Source organism: Danio rerio, chromosome 6 (assembly GCF_052040795.2).
Source record: "Danio rerio strain M-AB ecotype USA chromosome 6, GRCz13ab, whole genome shotgun sequence".
In the NCBI taxonomy this organism is placed as follows: domain Eukaryota; kingdom Metazoa; phylum Chordata; class Actinopteri; order Cypriniformes; family Danionidae; genus Danio; species Danio rerio.
Window position 1 is genome coordinate 17,712,329 of NC_141026.1, and position 20,351 is coordinate 17,732,679.

General features: G+C 41.6%; 1 protein-coding gene across 3 annotated transcripts; it reads left to right on the top strand.

Annotated features, from left to right (window-relative positions):
- The first annotated feature begins 5 nt into the window (after positions 1–5).
- On the top strand, positions 6–19,533 carry LOC137495945 (serine/threonine-protein kinase pim-3-like). 3 transcript variants are annotated; one of them, XR_015493447.1, is made up of 9 exons: positions 6–192; positions 842–886; positions 1,017–1,187; positions 1,305–1,387; positions 1,502–1,552; positions 1,629–2,001; positions 2,127–2,306; positions 17,276–17,480; positions 18,337–19,533. XR_015493447.1 is itself a non-coding variant. In XM_087257039.1 (9 exons), the coding sequence occupies exons 1-9, from the start codon at positions 132–134 to the stop codon at positions 2,614–2,616; spliced, it is 1,089 nt and encodes a 362-aa protein (XP_087113165.1). In that variant the 5' UTR covers positions 46–131; the 3' UTR covers positions 2,617–2,842. The 3 variants fall into 3 exon arrangements, 2 of the variants coding, with proteins under 2 accessions (XP_087113165.1, XP_087113164.1); XM_087257039.1 differs by lacking the exons at positions 17,276–17,480; positions 18,337–19,533 and adding exons at positions 2,397–2,492; positions 2,588–2,842 and having other exon boundaries at positions 46–192; XM_087257038.1 differs by lacking the exon at positions 6–192 and having other exon boundaries at positions 567–886; positions 17,256–17,480.
- Positions 19,534–20,351: the final 818 nt, after the last annotated feature.

The window sequence follows — 20,351 nt, forward strand, 5'->3', positions numbered from 1 at the left end:
ACGTCAGTCACATGACCTTTCGTAATGCCCTGCTTCAGCGTGATTCGGCAATAATATGAAATTTAGCGTAAATAAACTCCTAGAAATGTGTTTCTCTGAAAATAATACAATATTTTTTCTGAAAACAGTTTATGATTCCTGTAGCTCTCCCGAATGGAGAACAATTTCATCCTTGTCCACTTCTTCATTATGGTAAGTTACATTTATAGAAGAGCTCGTTTGTTTAGTACTGTTTATTAAAATCTTTATTCTTGAATTTCTGTGTGATTTTCGTTAAATGTAAAGGTTTCTCTTCTGCTAATGTCGGTGGTGACGCAATCAAGTTTTACGGAAAGCTGATTGGCCTATTAAAATGATAGTTATTTAATTTTATAAGAGCTTTAGATTAATTATTACTATTAATAATTAAGATTTAGAAAATCGAATAACTGCATGAATTATATTTATGAAAATAAAATAAAAATATCTCAGGCACGCAAGGTCACGCCAATGTTAGTTGCTATAGCAACGTGTGTTATGGTATGATTTCTGACCGCATATAAAAACAATCAAACCCATCGCAATCTGTTGGTTGAGAGACGAGGCGACTTTGCAGAGCATTTCTGTGCGATTCCTGAGATTTCTGAAGCTGTTGGAGGATTTCTGAGAGAAAAAGACTTATTTTAAAGAGCACAATTTCTCTAATCATCTTTTTTTCGTTATTTTTCTGATTATTTTTTTAAACACAACTTTGTTGCTCTTTTTTCATTTCGTTTTTTTTCTTCTTTTTCTTTTTCTTTTTTCTTTACTTTGTTTTACATTTATTTTTTATATTTGTCTGTATTTGTCTGTTTTATTGCAGGTTGGAGGAGATTGTCCATGTCCCACATGGGTGAAGAAAGAGGAGGTGAGTGTTTTTAATCTTTCATTTGTTTGTCATTGTATATCACTGTATGATGCTGTATGATGTTTGACTAATATGAAAAGGATTACAGAAGTTAACAAAAAAGATTCATTAAAAATGTTTTGATGCACAGAAGATACACGGGACGGCACCACTGAGCTTCCTGGTTTTTTGGCTCCTCTGCCTTCACATTTGGCTGATTCTGCATCCACAGACCAGAGGAACAGCAAGAGGAAAAGGCAGAGCAGCAGCCAGCAAACACTGTCCACCTCGTCCAGCAGACCAGCCAAACGCTCTCGCAGAGGTCAGCACAGCTCATCTTCTAGATCTTATGGCTCAGTTAGGAAATGATTTGTCATTGATGAGACCGCAGCATGTTTTCTCTTTCTCTCTTCATTTCTTGTGCTCTTCTGTGTTGCAGACTTGTACCAGAAGGGCCCGTTGCTGGGACGAGGTGGATTCGGCTCTGTGTTTGCTGGGATGCGCAGGTCTGATGGACTGCCAGTAAGAGATTTTCTTCCCTCCTTTGTTCAGACATGCTTTAGAAATGTTGCTGTCAGTAAATGTCATGTGTCACAATCAGGCAGGTGTGATTTACTCTGCTTTTCCTGTCTGCAGGTGGCCATCAAGTACGTGTCGAAGGACCGGACCCCCGAGCGACTGAAAGTTGTATGTTTTGATGTGAATCTGTTGTGTTTGCTGTGTTTGATTGAGTTCTGGATATAATGGAGGGTTTGTCCTGCAGGATGGTCAGGGTCGGCTGCCGCTGGAGGTGGCATTGATGACCCGTGTCACATCAGCTCCTGCCTGCCCCAGTGTCCTGCAGCTGCTGGACTGGTTTGACCGTCCCAGGCGCTACATCCTGATCCTGGAGCGACCGGATCCTTGCCAAGATCTCCAGAGCTTCTGTGAGGAGAACGGCTGTCTGGATGAGCGTCTTGCAAAGAAAGTGCTGGTGCAGCTGATTGCCGCCCTAAAACACTGCGAGAGCCGCGGCGTCCTGCACCGGGACGTCAAACCAGAAAACCTCCTGATCTCCACAGAGTCCCAGGACATCAAGCTGCTGGACTTCGGCTGTGGAGATCTGCTGAAGCGCTCGGCCTACAAATACTTTGCAGGTGAGTTTGAGTTACAGAAGGAAACGTTCTGTTGATGTTTGTGAACTTCTGCTGATCCACTAAAGGGAATTTGTCTGTACTGGAGCATGTTGAGCAGATGTTTGTGGTCTTCTTATGTCTCTCAGGCACTCCTGCATACGCTCCTCCTGAGTGGTTTCGTAGACATCGCTACCATGCGACTCCAGCTACAGTCTGGTCAGTAGGAGTGACGCTCTACAACATCCTGTGTGACCGTTTCCCATTCAGAGGCGCACAGAGGGTCACGTCCAGAAGCAGACTGACCTTCCCTAGGAGCTTGTCAACAGGTAAGAGATTCAGACACATTCAGAGATAGCCTGGTAAGCGAGCAGAAGTGTGTTGTTGTGTGTTTCTGAAGACGGTGTTGTGTGTAACAGAGTGCCGTCAGCTGATTCGCTGGTGTCTCAGTGCAGCACCGGCTGATCGGCCCAGTTTAGATGACATTGAGAGCCATCCCTGGTTGCACTGCACAGGTGGCCAGTGACATTACACTTATCTGAATCCAGCAGTCATGGCTTGGGTTGCATTGTCAGGTTCAGTGTAGATAAACGCTGTCAATGATTTGTAGAAGGAGAGCAGGAGGGGCAGAGGAACTGAGGAGAACAGATCCTGATCCTGAGCTTCCTCTGCTGCATCTGTGAGGCTCTGTGTGAAGCTGTACGAGCTGAAGGCACACACACACACACACACACACACACACACACACACACACACACACACAAGCTAGTCTACAGTAGACAAATGTACAGTTTCTTGACCACTTAGAGAAAAACGGGGACAGATGTTAAATAAATCATGAACAATAAAGTTATTTTATTCGCAATTACAGCAGTTGTTTTTTTCTTTACTGGTTTCACTAAAATGTAAATGTTCAAACCTAGGGCAGCACAGTGACTCAGTGGTTTGCACTGTAACCTCACAGCAAGGTTCACTGTGTAAAACATATGCTGGATATTTTGGCGGTTCATTCCCCTGTGGCGAACCCTGATGAATAAAGGGACTAAGCTGAAGGAAAATTGATGAATGAACACAGACACTGGAGGAATTAGGAGACTCTGTTCAGTCAGATATGATCATGCTGTCTGTAGTGTGCTGAACTAACTAGACCAAACCTTTATTTGCAAAATTTGATGTCTGAATTTAAAACATAAAAATCTAAACTAGCCGAATTGTTTTACTTAAACACAGATCTGTCGATAATAAACTCAGTAAATGTCCATACACGCATGCTGATATTTAACAAATGTTTTTTATTTTGAATGATCTTCAATTTTAGGTAAAAAAGAAAAGTTTGTATGAGAATTTGAAATGAACAATATTGTGTTTTTGTGGACATGGAACTACAAAATTTCAACATTGAAGCGTGCTGAATAGTTTTTTGATATAATCTTCAATTCAAAGTTAGAAAAAATACAAATACTAAACTTCTTACGAGAATTTAAAGTAAACACTACTGTGTTTTTCTTCTTTGTGCACATCAAATTGCAAATTATCCCAATATAGTGCAATAAATCTCTTTTTAGGACGATCTTCAGTTTCAAGTTAGAATACAATTATAATTTTGAAAATAATTTAAAATGTACATATTGTTTTTTCATGTGTAGGTCAAAGTTTCAACAGCTCAATCATTTTAAAAAGCATGTGCTCAAACTAAAAGAAGTAAAAAAGTGCTTTTGTGGTGCAGGGTCACGTCTCTCCTCAGTAAGTGATCATGGACAACACAAGGGGGCAATGTTCAGCACAGAGAATCACAATTTAACTAAAACGTATAAGACTGCGTGTTTTTCATCATCTCAACAGTTTTTCTAATGAAACACACAATAATTTAACATTTATTTTAACAAATACAGCTCATAGTGTTAATAACATTGTTTACTCTACACTTTTTACTGTGATCATGATGATTGTTTGTTATGAGCAGGGCCGGATTCAGTGATTTTGGGGCCCTAAGCAATTCGAGTCATGAGACCCAGAAGTCCTACAGTAATAAGCACTTTTCATATTTGCTTATTTATTTAGCTGTCTTTATCTTATAGCACTCTGTCTTGCTTTCTATATTTTTATCTGAACACAATCTCTACATTTTAAAAGATTTAATTTTCATCTGATTTGACTGCTGGACTGATCCATGATTGGGGTGGGGGGACACAATTGCACACATACTGATTAAGGTAAAATGTATTTGTTAGAGCCTTATCCTGCAAAATATGACAGGAAATGACATTATTAGTGTTTATTGTCTGCCTCCAGACTTCCTTGGGGCCCTAAGCGACTGCTTAGTTAGCTTATTGATTTAATCCGCCCTGATTATGCACTGTAAACCCTGCTGTAGTCATTATTAAAGATATTAAGTTAATATAACTTGATATTATTTAAAATACCAAGTTTTGGCATCAAAGGTGTGTTTAACTTACCCATTAGGCAGCAACAAACTTTTAATTCTTATTGTAAGTTCTCTGAACTTAACATTTAAATTTCTTTAAATGATTCACCATGTCATTTAAAATGATTGGTTGTGCTTGAGATTCTGCCTTGACAACCGCACTGATTGATCAATATATGTTATTTGACTCAACGTGGTCATTTTGCTTGTGATGCTGAATTCTCCTGAAGCGCAGCAGGACAGAGGCACTACCTGAACCCATCTGACGAAAAGAGAAAAGTTAAATTAGTCAGTAGATATTTAAATGCTGATATATTTTTTTCTTAATTGATATACACGCTGGGGCAACACAGTGACTCCGTGGTTAGCATTGTCGCCTCACAGTAAGAAGGTCGCTGGTTCGAGTCCTGGCTGGGCCAGTTGGCATTTCTGTGTGGAGTTTGCATGTTCTCCCCTCGTTCACGTTAGTTTCCTCCAGGTGCTCCAGTTTCCCCCATAAGTCCAAGGACATGCGCTATAGGTGAATTGGGTAAGCTAAATTGTCCGTATGTGTGTATGTCCTGGTCCTCCAGGTTGAGGGTTGATCGTTGGGCTAACAACCCACCTCGTAAACATATTCAAGTATAAATCACTGGCACAGAAAACAAACAAAACCTACGTGAGACCAAGAGACTTTATTAAAAGAAAAATCAAGAAATTAAGTCATACAATGCGTCAATCAGCAGCAATCATCACTTAAAGATTGTAGTCAGTTCTTGTTTTCTAAGACCTTAAATAAATGATTGTCTTTGCACAACGGAGGATCTATTTTGTATATGGTGACATAACCTGTTATATGATGTTATACTGGATAAAGACTGCCAAGGGTGTCAAGACATTCAGAATAACAATATTTTAGACTCAGAAGAATATAGACATGATTATACAATTATAAGTCACTGGAGCAAAATTAACTGTCTTTAGAAATAGAAATGACAGAAGCAAATACATATTCATTTTTTACCTTCATAAGTATCCTTGCAATGACGTGAAAATGAGATCGCAATGAAAAAAAGAGATTTTATGTCATATTATTAATCACATAAAATCTTACAGCAGTCAACACTGAAATCCATACATAATACATTACGTTTGAATGAATCCCATTTCTGTGATATAAATAATAAACATTCTGAACAGAGTACTGTAACATTGAGCAAATACAGCAGAGATACAATAGAACTCACAATGTAGTCACTATCTATTAAAACCAAGTTTGGAAAAAAAAGAACTTGAGTATATTTATTATTTATTATTATTCAAATTTAACAGCAAATGACTTGTTAAAAAGTCACAACATTACATTCAAATCAGCTTCTGTTACTTGCTGCTTTACTTTAATCACAGTTGCGTTGCCCAAAAGGGTCAGTTCTTAAATAATTAAATTAATCTTTCTTAAGTATGTCTGGACGAATGTGACACCGTCACACTTTCAGATCCAAGTCACTGCAGCACATCACGGTAATAAACAAAGATGTAAACAAAGTACATTGCTTTATGAACTATTACAATTACTTGAAGCACAGTCAACATCAATGAAGTCGAGCCAAGTAAAAATGTCAAAGATTAAACAATCAGGCCCTTCTGAAGGCTGAAATAAATCATTAAACACTGACTATCATCTGGTTTGTAATCAACAACCATTTTCAGACCAAAGAATATCATGCGCTGAATGAAACAAACTGTGTTACAAAGAATAAATCAAGAATAAATGTCACCTCCTGGTAGGTGGAGATTTTAATTTTGTTTTAGACAATATACTAGAAAGATCTTCAACGACACCAGTGCCCCTTTCTAAAGCAGCTAAATCTACTACAACATTTATGAAAGATCTGAATTTAGTGGATGTATGGAGGAAAGAACACCCACAAGAAAGAGACTACTCTTTTTATTCGCATCCCCATAATACACACACTCGTATAGATTATTTCTTGTTGCCCTCTCAACTTCTATACAGAGTGCTAGATGTTGAATATCTCCCTCGATTACTGAGTGATCATTCTCCCCTTGTAATGTCACTGTCCATTCCAGAAAAAACAAAAGGAACTTACAGGTGGAGACTAAACCCTACTCTTTTTAAACAACCTGAATTTCATAAATTCATAAGGGAACAAATTGATATTTTTACTGCAACAAATAAACCCTCATGCTCCAATAGTTTTATATTATGGGACACTTTAAAAGCTTATCTTAGAGGTCAAATAGTTTCCTACATTAAGGGGCTGTTAAAAAACAAAAAATCCAAATTAAGTACTTTAGAAGTTGAAAAACTAGTACTTGAAAAATTGTACCACAAGTCGCAAACAAAGGATATTTATAAAGAATTACTAAACAAAAAGATTGAATACAATAAATTGAACACCTACCAAGCAGAGAAAGCTATTATTTACTCTAATCAACGTTATTACGAACTCGGTGAGAAAGCTTAGAATGTCTTGGCCTGGCAATTAAAATGAGAGGAACAGAAACGAACAATAAATGTTATTAAAACTGGTAACAAGGAAACATGAAACCCGGTAGAAATTAATGATGTATTTAAGCAATATTTCACAGAATTATATACCTCTCAATCATGTATAGATCAGTTACAAATGAAAGCTTTTCTCTCCTCAGTCCATTTACCATATCTCTCAGAGGAAGACAGATCTAGTCTGGATCAGCCTTTTTCTACTTCTGAACTGATTGAAGCTATTAATCTATTGTCTAATAATAAATCAAGAGGTGAAGATGGTTTTCCATTAGAATTCTATAAAGAGTTTAAAGATTTGCTTGTGCCATATTTAATGGAAGTTCTTAATCAGGCTAAGGTGGAAAAAAGTTTTCCAGACTCCTTTTCAAATGCTATAATTTCAGTAATACTCAAAAAAGACAAGGATCCAAATAACTGTGCCTCCTACAGACCAATCTCACTCCTCAATGTAGATTATAAAATAGTCACTAAAATGGTAGCTAAAAGATTAGAAACTCGACTTCCTCAATTGATTAATCCAGATCAAACTGGTTTTGTAGTTGGGAGATTAGGCGCAAATAATCTGAGGAGAGTTTTTAACATTATTCACACTGCTAAAGAAAAACATATACCAGGGATAGTCGCCTCTCTCGATGCCGAAAAGGCTTTTGAGTGGTCATACTTATTTGAAGTACTAAAAAAATTTGGATTTGGAACTGTATACATAGAGCTAATTCAATCACTTTATAAATCCCCAAAAGCTAAAATTATTACAAATGGTATTATTTCTTCTTCAATACCTTTGTATAGAGGATGTAGACAAGGTTGCCCCATCAGCCCAGCTCTCTTTGCCCTTGCGATCGAACCTCTAGCTGAGGCTATTAGATGTGTCCCCAACATAAAAGGCTTTAAAACTGGCCCTGAAATACAAAAAATATCTTTGTTCGCCGATGATATTCTTTTGTTTCTTACTGACCCTGTAGACTCCCTATCTAATTTACAGAATGTATTACAGTCATATAGTACTTTTTCTGGATATAAAGTTAACATTGATAAAAGTGAAATTTTGCCATTATCAGGTTTTGATTATACTTCATTAAATACCTTTTCTTTTAAATGCTCACCTGCTGGCATTAAGTATTTGGGTATACATGTAGACGGCAACCTAAAAAATCTCTATAAATTTAATTTGGCTAATCTTTTAGAAAAAACTGGCAGAGACTTAACAAATTGGATGGATTTACCACTCACATTGTCTGGTAGAATTGATGCAGTTAAAATGAATGTTTTGCCCAGGTTCTTATATGTATTTCATTCTTCCAATATCAATACCTAAATCCTTTTTGACTTCTCATAATTCACTAGTGAGATCATTTATTTGCTATCGGAAAACCCCAAGGGTTGGTCTTGACAAACTGGCTTTAGACTACAGCAAAGGAGGACTTAGACTCCCCAATTTTAAGATGTATTATTGGGCAGCCCAATCCAGGTATCTGGCACAGATGTCCGCTGAAACCCCCTACCCGTCATGGCTTAATATGGAGACATTTGAGATGAAAGAGGACTGTCCCACTAATATACTATTAAGGGTCAAATTAAAAAAATATCCCAAGATACCCAATTTAACTGCTATGGAGGAACTTGTTTTCTTTGATAAACCATTACATAAAACAGTTTCTAGAATATATGATGCTTTGATGCTTAGACAACCTTTGACTGACCCAGATAAGTCTAAAACTAGATGGGAACAGGATTTGGGGATAACACTAGAAAATGACCTGTGGGGTCAGCTATGTAGAGATGGGGTAACCTCAACTTTGAATTCCAGATTTAGACTAATCCAGTTTAATTTCTTACACCAGCTTTATTATAATCCATCCGGATTACACAAATTTAAAAACGTTCGAGGTTACTAAAGTAACCCTTCGTTCCCCGAGGAGGGGAACGGAAGCACTATAAGTGGATTTGATTTGTAAAATCCACGCATTGGGAGGTTCGGTTCAGAAGCTACTCGTCTGAAAGAGTATTGAACGGGCCAATTAAGAATGAATTGGCAGCGCAAGCCTGCGCAGGTGAGCGGCATAAGCAATCAACTGAGTATATAAGCTCACCTGGCGCCAGCAGACGCTATCCTTTTTAAGCTGAAGAGACTTTCAACAGCTAAGGGACAGTCATTATGGCGACGGAGTATAGTGCTTCCGTTCCCCTCCTCGGGGAACGAAGGGTTACTTTAGTAACCTCGAACGTTCCCCTTCGGGGGGAACTTCAGCACTATAAGTGGATTTGATTTGTAAAATCCACGCATTGGGAGCCCATTGAAAGCGCCATAATGACTGCACCTTACCAACACCCCCGATGAGGAGATAGTCAAGCAAGCGTGACGCACCCGCATCATGGGGGGCGCGGTCCTCCAACGTGTCCCTGGCCCTAATTTATCCTACTTCAACAGAAGTTTTACGGATTTAGATATATTTTTTGGGAAGTCGTGAGCATCTAGATAATTCTAGGAAAATACGACAGTACGTTGGGAAGCGTGCAATCCCGATAGGGAGGACGCTGCGGAGGCCATTCGTTACCCAAGGGGGGATAGATGGCAGAATTTACATATGGACTAGCCCTAAAAAGGGGGAGTACGCATAGCAAAAGAGTGGTTAGCGGGGAGGGAAGACACGGGTCCGCCCAGGGGGGGGGACTTAACCGTGGCTGAATAAGCATATGGGATCGCCTAGTGGGGACCACGCATAGCAGGCACCTTTACCCAAAACGCGGGCTGACCAGCGGGCAGACCTACAACGTAGTGGGCCAGCAAGTGACTCCTCCGCTGAGTCAGTGCTGGGGGCCACGGAGGAATCTGCAGGGCTCACCTGACGGGGAACTTTACTGACAGATAAAAAGGCGCACGTATCTCCGTGTTAGGGAAAATGGCGCAGCAAGCGTGTTTCAACACCCTACCGAATTGTTTCCTCAATCACCAAGGGTTACCTAATACCCTTGAGGAAACCGGCTCCACTCGCAGATTGTAAAACCTTGCAAATGTGTTGGGTGTCACCCAGCCCGCAGCTCTACAGAAGTCTGTTAGAGGGGCGCCGCGTGCGCGCGCTCGAGAGGATGCGAAACTCCGAGTGGAGTGCGCACGCGCTCTCGGGGGACGCGGCTTATCTCGGCTCTGATAGTGAAAGAAAGGCATCCACAATCTAGTGGGAACTTATTTCGGTACGGCACTTCCCTGCTGCCGACCGTTATAACAGACGAAGAGCTGCTCAGATGATCTAAACTCTGAGTGCGGTCCGGATAATACGCAAAACGCGAACTGGACAATAAAGAAGGGCTGGGTCTGCCTCCTCCGAGGGCAGCGCTTGCAGGCTCACTACCTCGTATTAAAACGGAGTGGTAGGAACCTTGGGCACATATCGCGGGCGGGGTCTCAGGACGTGAGAGAAGCCAGCCCAATTACAGGCACGAGTCACTGACCGAAAAATGCCTCCGGGTCCCCGACCCTCTAATCGATATCAACGCGACCAGCAGAGCTGTCTTCAGGGACAGAAAGATACTGAGTCGAGGATCGAAGGGATCTGACGCGGCTTGTGTAGCGAGGGCGAGATCCTAAGAGGGCATGAGAGGGGGCGGGGTGGATTAATTCGCTTAACGCCCCTGAGGAACCGGATGATGAGGTTATGCATTCCCACGGTGCTGCCAGCCACCGCGTTATGAGAGCGGAGATGGCAGCCACGTAACCTTGAGTGTGGAGGGCGACAGCCTGCTCTCCAGCTTCTCTCGGCGTAAAGAAAGCACAACGCTGATCTGGCAAATTACGGGGGTCTTCTCAGCGAGAGACACACCATTCAGTGAATAGACTCCACGTCAGGGCATAGGCGCGCTCGGGGAGGGGACTCTAGCCCGAGTGACGGTATTAGCCACCGCAATCGGAGGTTACCTAAGTCTTCCTCGCGTCTAAAATCTCTTCAAAGATCGGCGAGGGTGCCAGGTGGTGCCCTGTCCCTGAGAGAGTAGGTGCTCTCTCGAAGGGACTGCCAGGGGAGGGCTATCGCGAGGGAGAGCTCTGACATCCAGGTCCGGTTGAGCCAGAGGGGCGCAACCAGCAACCTGTTCCTCGTCCTCTTCCTGACCTTGCACAGTAACTGCGCGAGCAGGCTCACTGGGGGAAACGCGTATTTGCGCGTGCCCCGAGGCCAGCTGTAAGCCAGTGCATCCGTGCCGAGAGCACTCGGTCAGGGAAAGAACAACTAGCAATGAGCGATCTCGGGGGAAGCAACAGATCGATCTGGGCTTCCCCGAATCGCGCCCATATCAGCTGAACAGACTCGGGGTGGAGTCTCCATTCTCCAGGACGCAAGGCTGCCGTGAGAGCGCATCGGCTGCACGGTTGAGCTTGCCTTAATATGAATGGCGTGCAGCGATTTCAGCCGCGGATGACTCCAGAGGAGCAGACGGCGGGCGAGCTGAGACATGCGGCGAGAGCGCATACCCCCTATACGGCTGATATACGCCACCGCCGCCGTACTGTCCGTCCTGACCAGCACGTGTTGCCGCTCCAGCACCGGAAAAAAACGGTGGAGAGCGAGGAACACTGCCAACAGCTCCAGGCGATATGCCAATGCAACTGGGTACCTTTCCACAGGTCCGCAGCCGCATGCCCGCAACGCACAGCCCCCCAGCCCGTGTTGGAAGTGTCTGCTGAAACGACAACAAGACTGGACGCCTGTTCTAGAGACACCCAGGCCTGTAGGAACGAGGGGTCGCTCCAAGGGCTGAGGGCGCGGCGACACAGCGCAGTAACAGAGACTCGGTGTGCGCGCGCGTGCCATGCGCGTCTGGGGACTCGATCGTGAAGCCAGTGCTGAAGTGGTCTCATATAGAATAATCCGAGCGGCATGAAGCGGCTGCGGATGCCATATGCCCCAGGAGCCTCTGAAATAGTTTCAGTGGGACCACTATTTTACTGTCGAGCTCTCTCAGACAGTACAGCATCAGCTGAGCGCGCTCTCCGGAGAGGCGCGCTGCCATGGTGACCGAGTCCAGCTCCAGCCCGAGAGAAGAGATCCTCTGCACGGGGGCGAGTTTGCTCTTTTCTCGGTTGACCTGAAATCCCCACAGGTGGAAGTGCCAGAGCACTTTGTCTCTGTGCATAATCAACTGCTCCGAGAGAGGGCAAAAATCAGCCAGTCGTAAAGAAATTGAGTATGCAGATGCCCGCGAGCCGAAGGGGCGCTGAGGCACCCTCCGCGGGCTTGGTGAGGACCCGCGGAGACAGAGAGAGCCCGAAGGGGAGGGCTTTGTATTGCCAAGCTCGACCTTCAAACGCAAACCGCAGAAACTGTCGGTGGCGAGGAAGAGTGGAGACATGGAAATACGCGTCCATCAGGTCTAATGCTGCAGACCAACCCAGAGGACGAACGCACCGGAGGATGCGCTTCTGCGTGAGCATTCTGAACGGCAGCTTGTGCAGGCAGCGGTTCAAAACGCGCAGATCTAGGATTGGCCGTGACCCACCGCTCTTTTTGGGCACGATGAAGCGTGGGCTGTAAAACCCACCCTCCATCTCGGCTGGAGGGAGCGGCTCGATTGCATCCTTCGCCAGGAGGACAGCAATCTCCTCTCGCAAGACAGGGGCGGACAGGGGGCTGACCCTGGTGAATACACACCCGTGACTTGGGGGGCCGTTTCGCGAACTGAATCGCATAGCCGAGTCTGATTGTGCGTATGAGCCACCGCGAAGAGCTGGCCCGCGCTAACCAGGCAGGCAGAGCTCTCGCTAATGGACTCATCGCTACAATCGCTGACGTACCAGCAGTGGGGCAGCGCGGAGTGGGTGTGCTGATCCGGGAAGCTCGCGGGTCCCACGGAAAAGCTGGAGGTGAGATATTTGCTCTCACTCCAAACCCGAGCTCCGGAGGGGAGGCTCGAGGGGTGGGAGAAAGGAGACCGTCCTCCCAGCGCTCGTGAGCCACTGGCGAAACGCACCGAATCTGCAAGCTAGAAAGCATAGCGTCCCAGACTGGCAGATTTCGGGCTGTCACATCTGGGGAAGTGAAAAGTGCCCTTTCATAATGTTTTCATGGCAGTAAAAAGTGCCGTTGGAAATGGGGCCCCGCCCTCCAGCGGGGAAAGAGCAAGTTCCCTCTTCTCCAGATGGCCTGTCCCAGGGGCGCTTCGCGGTCCGTTGCCGGACTTAGCGGCGTTCTGGGCAGGGGGGCAGCCTGCTTCCGAGGTGCCCGACGCGCTCGCTTCGCCTGAGGCGTGTGCGGGGGCGGAGCAGCTCTCGTAGGCGGGCGCCTTCGGCGAGGAGCAGGTATGAATGGCACGGCGGGCGGAGCGGGCTACGGACCGCCGATAAGACATCACCCACCAACTGCTCTCTCACCGCCTTGAATTCCTGGGTGAATTCACAGACAGTGTCGCCGAACCTGGCTGGGGATATGGGGAAGTCAAGAAAGCGGACTTTGTCGACTTTGCGCATATCAGCCAGGGGTGGCGCTCCTGGACCACTAATGTGGACATCGTCCTCCCCAACGCACACGCAGCGGACTCAGTAGTCCGAAGAGCTAAGTCGGCGGCGGTGCGAAGCTCGTAAGCCTGGGTTGGACCCACCCTCGTGCAGCTCGGCCAGCGCCTGCGCTTGGTAGCGCTGGTAGGTGGCTATCGCATGCAAGGCGGAAGCAGCCTGGCCCGCAGCTATGTAAGCTCTAGCTCCGAGGGAGGTAGATAACTTACAGGCTTTGGATGGGAGACGAGGCGGACCCCGCCAAGAAGAGGCGCCGCGCGGATTTACCGCCATCGCGCACTCAACCTGAGGAATCGCCACATACCCCCTGGCTGTTTCACCGTCAAGAGTGGTTAGGGTGGAGGAACACGCAGCACGAGCAGAAAAAAGTGCTTTACAAGACCGCGTGAGCCTACTGTGCACCTCCGGGAAGAAGGGAACGCCCCTCTAGTCGGTCCGGCCGCGGAGCTGGGGGATAAACCATCTCCAACCCACGGCCGAAGCAGCCCGGGAAAGCACGGCTAACATGTCCGTTTCAGGATCCGTAGTGACAGCGCTCACCAGCCCGAAGGGGGCGAGCGGGTCTGGATCATCATCGGACAATGAAAGCCCACCCTCCGATGCCGCGGTGGACATCTGGTCTCCGGTGTCATCGGGCGTAAGGGCTACCATCTGTTAGACGGATCGCTTCCCCCGCCCGAAGCTTGGATGGAGCGCTTAGAGGAGCGGGAGGTCCGCGGGCCCGTGGGCGACGGATTATCTCTCGCTGAAACCCTCAGATCTGCCCGAGTGCCCGCTGCAGAGCAGGGGACAACTGGGGTGGTTCACCCTTTTGCAAAGGCTAACCGCGATCTTGCGCAACAGTCATGGCATCGCAATGACGACATGAACTGCCCGCGAGCAGCGCATTAACATGCTGGACCCCCAGACATGCAACGCAGTGCCCGCGCCCATCATCCGAGGACAGGAAACCACCGCATCCAGAAACGCACAGTCGGAGCGCCGTCCTGATAAGGACGTGCTGCACGACTGTGTTGCTCTTTCTGTGAAGTTTGCAACTTTATACGCACCGCTCTGGAGGACCGGACCCAAAGAACGCCAGGCAAAGGAAGAAACCCAGCTCGACCGTCTGCCACTGCGTGTACACACTCTGGACCGGGAGAATGCTCTCGTTCGCTCAGAATCGCTGGTCACAGCAGGAGGAACCCTCATCGACTCGATCAGAAAGTCTCTGAAGCGAAAAGGATAGCGTCTGCTGGCGCCAGGTGAGCTTATATACTCAGTTGATTGCTTATGCCGCTCACCTGCGCAGGCTTGCGCTGCCAATTCATTCTTAATTGGCCCGTTCAATACTCTTTCAGACGAGTAGCTTCTGAACCGAACCTCCCAATGCGTGGATTTTACAAATCAAATCCACTTATAGTGCTGAAGTTCCCCCCGAAGGGGAACAGTATTTCTCCTTTCTGCTTTAGATGTGGTATAGAAGAAGCTACATTTTTGCATTCTACATGGCTGTGCCCTAAAGTGAAAGTATTGTGGGTACAAGTATGTAATATTATATCACAGATTCATGCAATTGATTTTCCATTGGATCCAGAGATAAGTTTATTGGGTAATTACACAAATTCTAACCTCCAGCATAATTATGCTATTAAACTTACCGAAATGTTGCTGACGATAGCTAAAAAATGCATTGCTTTAAAAAAGAAAACAGACATTTATGTACCAACTGGACTGTGGATCTCAGAAGTTTGCAACTGTATACCATTGGAGAAGATCACATATTCTTTGAGAGGAAAGGATGAAGTATTTAAAAAGATTTGGAATCCATTTTTGAACTACATTAAAACAGTACCACTTGATTTGATTTGACAAAATGTTTTGTTTCTACTAGCTTATGCTGTATCTCCTCCCTTTTTATTGATTTATTTAATTTAATTTTACTCATTTATTTAATATACGGTGTATGCTTTAATTTAGTTTGTTTGCTGTTTTGTTTTGATGTTCTGTATTGTTAATTGTTGAAAAAGCGAAATAAAAATATATAATCGAAAAAAGAATAAATGTCACCTTCAAATGTAAAGAATCATTTTGTTTCCTATAAAAAGCGATTAGTTACTTTAATGAAGAGATCAAAACCGCTGCCTTAAAAGTGACCAATTGACTTCACTTAAAAATATGAGGACCTATTAAGTTGACTTAACTTACCTTTTTATAGTCAACTAATTGCTTTTTACAGCGTAATTAAAATGAGATTTTATTTTCTCAAAATCACAACATTTATGACTGCCCGTTTCGCCACTTACAAATTTAAAATGAAGCATATTTTCATACAATTTATTGCTCACATTACATGTATGATAACTTAAATACATTTGAATATACTGTATAATATGAATAAAACAATTAGTTTGAAATAAATAAGAGTAATAACCGCTAGACATTCAGCATGCTAAGTTTCTGTGCTATAATTCTAAACTAGATTTAATTAAGAATTATTCTTTCCTGCAACTGCATTTTCAAAAAAATAAAAATGTTATCCTGGCAATACTGACCACCACCAAATTCAACCACACTGCTAAGAAAAAAAAATAAAAACTGCTGCTGCCACTACTGCTATGTTTACTACTAATAACACTACTACTACTACAGATAATAATAATTTTCCTGAAAACAATCAGTATAGAATTAATTTTGAAGACAAGATAGAAACATTGGTTTAGTGAGGATCATTAAAAAGTGAGCTTTAGCTTTAAAAATAAATCTGTAATAATAAAAGATTGTTGTAATTTTACTTTATTTATTCATCAATTAAATTCAGCCTTGGTATCTATAACACTTTTCTTTAAACTTTTGCATTCCTTTACGTTTGATTACAGTATTAAAAAAAAAAAATATATATATATATATATATATATATATATATATATATATATATATATATATATATTAAATACATTTTATTCACATCTGTGTTTAGCATTTATTCTGTTACTTGCTTTGAATCTCACCTGGCGTTTATAAGATACTGTGCCAGGCTGATGTTGGCAGGTGTTCCAGTAATGGTGATCTGGTGGTCTGATGACCCCTCCATGGCATTAGCAATTTTGATCTGAGCCCCAGACATCTGACGGATTTCATTAATTTTAGTGCCCTGACGTCCAATTATACAGCCTATTAGCTGAAAATATAAAGTAGACAGATTAAAATGAGTTCAAGGCGTGTTCTTTACATTCTTCTTTGATTAGGGGTATAACGATACATCATAATGTGAAACTGTGAAATATAAATGTGCTGATGTGCATCGCTTGTGTAAACGATAGGACTTGCAATACTGAACTTGTTTTTTTTTTTGCAGTACTCGACTTATTGTATAAGGTTAATTTTCACCCAAAAAGGTCAATTCTGTTTTCCTGTATTACGCTGATAATGCTGTTTCATGGCCGTGAAATCACACGTTTGTTTACCACAGAGATATTACAGATGATACATTTGTAAATAATGTTCACTTTGTTGCACAGAGAGAGATTCCTTTGCTTCATAAGACCTCAGTGCATCGTCAGGACTTGAGTGTATCGTTACACCCCTATCTATGATACAGTTTCCCCAAAAACTGTCTCTCAAAGTTCATGAGTACTGGCCTGTGAACTGGCATCCACACCTATTAACAGAACAAATGCAGGAGAACTGAGAAATACAGAGAACATTGAACACAACATTAAGCTTGGTTAAACTGTGCAACTGTCCAAATCTGTTATAAAACTCTAATTCACATTTAACTTTTTATTCACTTTTATTTACTGATTGTTCTTAATTGTTCTTATTATAAACAGGTTCATGTTAAATTCTGTTATTAATTTTAGGTTTTTGTTGCATGTCTCAGGGATGTCAGTGGCAAGCACCAAGGAATATCATGCAGCTCACACTCCCAGGAAAGTGCCAACTTCACCCTAAAGTACTCCAGCTGATATGGGGGTGTTTTGGAGAAACTCAGGTTTACCTGTTTGCTTCACCCAAGACCGGCCACTGCTCCGCTCAGCACAGATGCACTGGCTCACTGCTGGACGTGAGGGTTGACACAATGTGAGGTTTGTTTACTGTTTTTCTACTTGCAGATTATTTGTAAAAAGGGCAGGAGCTTGACCAACATTCATTTCTTACAGTCTAAGTTCTAATTAATACAACAACTGTGGTTAAATCAAAACTCTCAAACAATTTAGTTTTATCATTTTGATGTCTCGAAGGCACTTTATAGTGAGAATGACCCTTATACAATTATATATATCCGGGTGAGTAATATGTAAGGTGGAGTAAAATGTCATGTGTAGTTAAAGGTATGTAAGTGTATGTATTTACCACCACCTACTGGAAGTTTTAGATTCTTATTTTGAAGATTATTATTTTCTTATTTTAAAACATATTTTTTTCATAAATGCAGTAAAGTACAATAAGCTGAATTGTTTTCACACATATAAAATAAACTTGTCATCATTTACACATTTTGTGCCATTTAAATCAATTTCTTTTTTATTGTAGATTATTTTGTGTGTTTACTTGCTGCTTTTCACATTTAACACAATGATGAATTGAAAATTTTCGCTTTTTCGAGTCAATTTTATAACATTAAACATGGAATTTTCTCAATAATTTGCATTAATTTAATTCAGGATAACCAATAACTTTATAGTGGTCACTTCTTTTTATTTTTCCTCAGGATCGTAAGTTTTACATGTTTGATGAAATAATCCTTTCATTTCAATGTGTTTTAGTGAAAGTAGACTCGGCCATTTCAAGACACTGAAAATGTTTTATTTTATTATTATTAAAATATTCTTTAAATGAAGGTTATTAATAAATATTTGACTTATAAATATTTCATTCTTAATGTCTGCTAGATTTATTTCGTGTTATTCTATGTGTGTGTGTGTGTTATATTTATTCCAGAGAAGAGCTTACAGTAGCTTGGTCCATCTGTAACTCCGGTCATTTTGAAGTTTCTTCCAGTCATTCAGGCAACATCTTCTTTCTGGGCGTCAGGCCAATCTTCTGCTGTCCAGAATCAGGTGGTTTGTCTTGGTTGGGCATCTCAGCTGAGACCTCTCCACAATGGGTGACCCCACAGTAGCTGTGAAGTACCAGTGGCGTGAACCATTTGGGTGAACTCATTTTTTAAATGTGATCTTAAGATTTTTTTTGAAGTTTTTTGTTTACAGTTTTGACTTTGATATTGACTGATCTAATGTTTATGCACAAATATATTAAAATAAAGCATTCATTTATTCAAATATTCATTTAAAAAAAGAGATCTTTGAGGAGTGTGTTTATGCATATATTTGCTTCAGTGTGAGAAAAGCTAGTCTGCTTGCATGACCATTGCCAGGTCTGGGCTGTTTTATTATTAATGTAATATTAAATTAAATTGTTAATATTAGTTAATGTCCTGTGAGTTCACGTGAATTAACAATGAAACTTTATTTACATTAACTAATGTTAACAAATAATAAATACTGTAATAAATGTATTAGATCTTACCAGGTTTGACTTTTTTTTTACAGTAGAATACTGGCAACAGTGTTAGTCAGTGTAACAGAGCAGTAGCGGAAACTAACTGGAAACTGCTTACAGTTAATTACTGTACTGTACTTCTGTACTCACAGCATAATCGCTACTGCACACACATTAATGGTAAATCATATATACAGTAGTTATTGTAGTTTAACTCAAATTAATCAGTTTTCTGAACTGTTATGAAAAATAAAAAGCAAATCAATTCTTCAGACAAATGTATTTTATTGTTTTGGCAGCAAACAAACAAACAACAGAAAATGTCTGACAAAATTAAACAAATCAGCAGGTATGAAGACATTTTCTATTCACAATGAAACAAAAAGGTTCAATAATGAACAACACATGCAGTGTATATACAGTAGGACTTGTGTGTTGAAGTAGGGGGGGAACTCCAGGAACTGAGTTTGACATCGATGGTTACAGTGTTGGGGGTAACGCATTACAAGTAACACAAGTTATGAAATAATATGACTTTTCTAAGTAACAAGTAACACATTACTTTAACAAATTAAGGAGTATTTGAGTTACTTCTTAGTTTAATTAATTCTCTTTTAAAACATTTATTGTTGAATTAAAAAATAAATAAATAAATAAATAATAGTAATATTAATAATAGTTTTCTCCCAGCAGAAACACTATAACTGTTACTATGATTATTTATGTGAAGCTGCTTTGACACAATCTACATTGTAAAAGCGCTGTACAAATAAAGCTGAAAGGTAACATACAATATTTTCCATAAAGTATAAGTAACACAGCTTTACATTATAATGTTACTTTTTTGGGGGAGTAACTCAATATTGTATTGCATTACTTTTAAAAGTATCTTTCCCCAACACTGATGGTATAAAGCACATTGTCAAAGCAACTGGCAACATTTATCTCAATCACACATAAAATAATAATAATTAAAAAACTTAATTTGTTCAGTTCTCCAGTCAAATTCATTTAGCCTCTGCAAAAATGAATGCAAGTGCTGTTTAACGGAAAGATTTAAAAAACAAACACATTTTTACTAGTTAATTTGCAAGATATTCAAATATACTAATATTCAGCTTAAAATACAATTTAAAGGCTTAACTAGGTTAAACTAGGCAAGTCAGGTTAATTATAAGAAAAGTAAACAAAGTTATAAGAAATACTGTGACAATTTCCTTGCGCTGTTTAACATCACTTATATTTTAGAAAATAATTGAAATTTCAAAAGAGGCTGAATAATTTTGCCTTCAAATGTATCTTGTCCATAGATAATACTTGCCTTTGAATAAGCTCTAGTGTGGCATTGATTGACTTGATTAATCTTAATATAATGGTAAAAACAAAAGTCGGCAACACCAAGGATCCAAATATCTTTTATTATTATTTACTTAAAAAAAGCTCAAGACAACAAA

Coding starts and splice junctions, on each gene's coding strand:
- LOC137495945 (XM_087257038.1), top strand. CDS start 859: ATGTCCCACATGGGTGAAGAAAGAGGAG. Junction 1,553..1,628: donor CCCCCGAGCGACTGAAAGTT/GTATGTTTTGAT, acceptor TTTGTCCTGCAG/GATGGTCAGGGTCGGCTGCC. Junction 2,002..2,126: donor GGCCTACAAATACTTTGCAG/GTGAGTTTGAGT, acceptor TATGTCTCTCAG/GCACTCCTGCATACGCTCCT.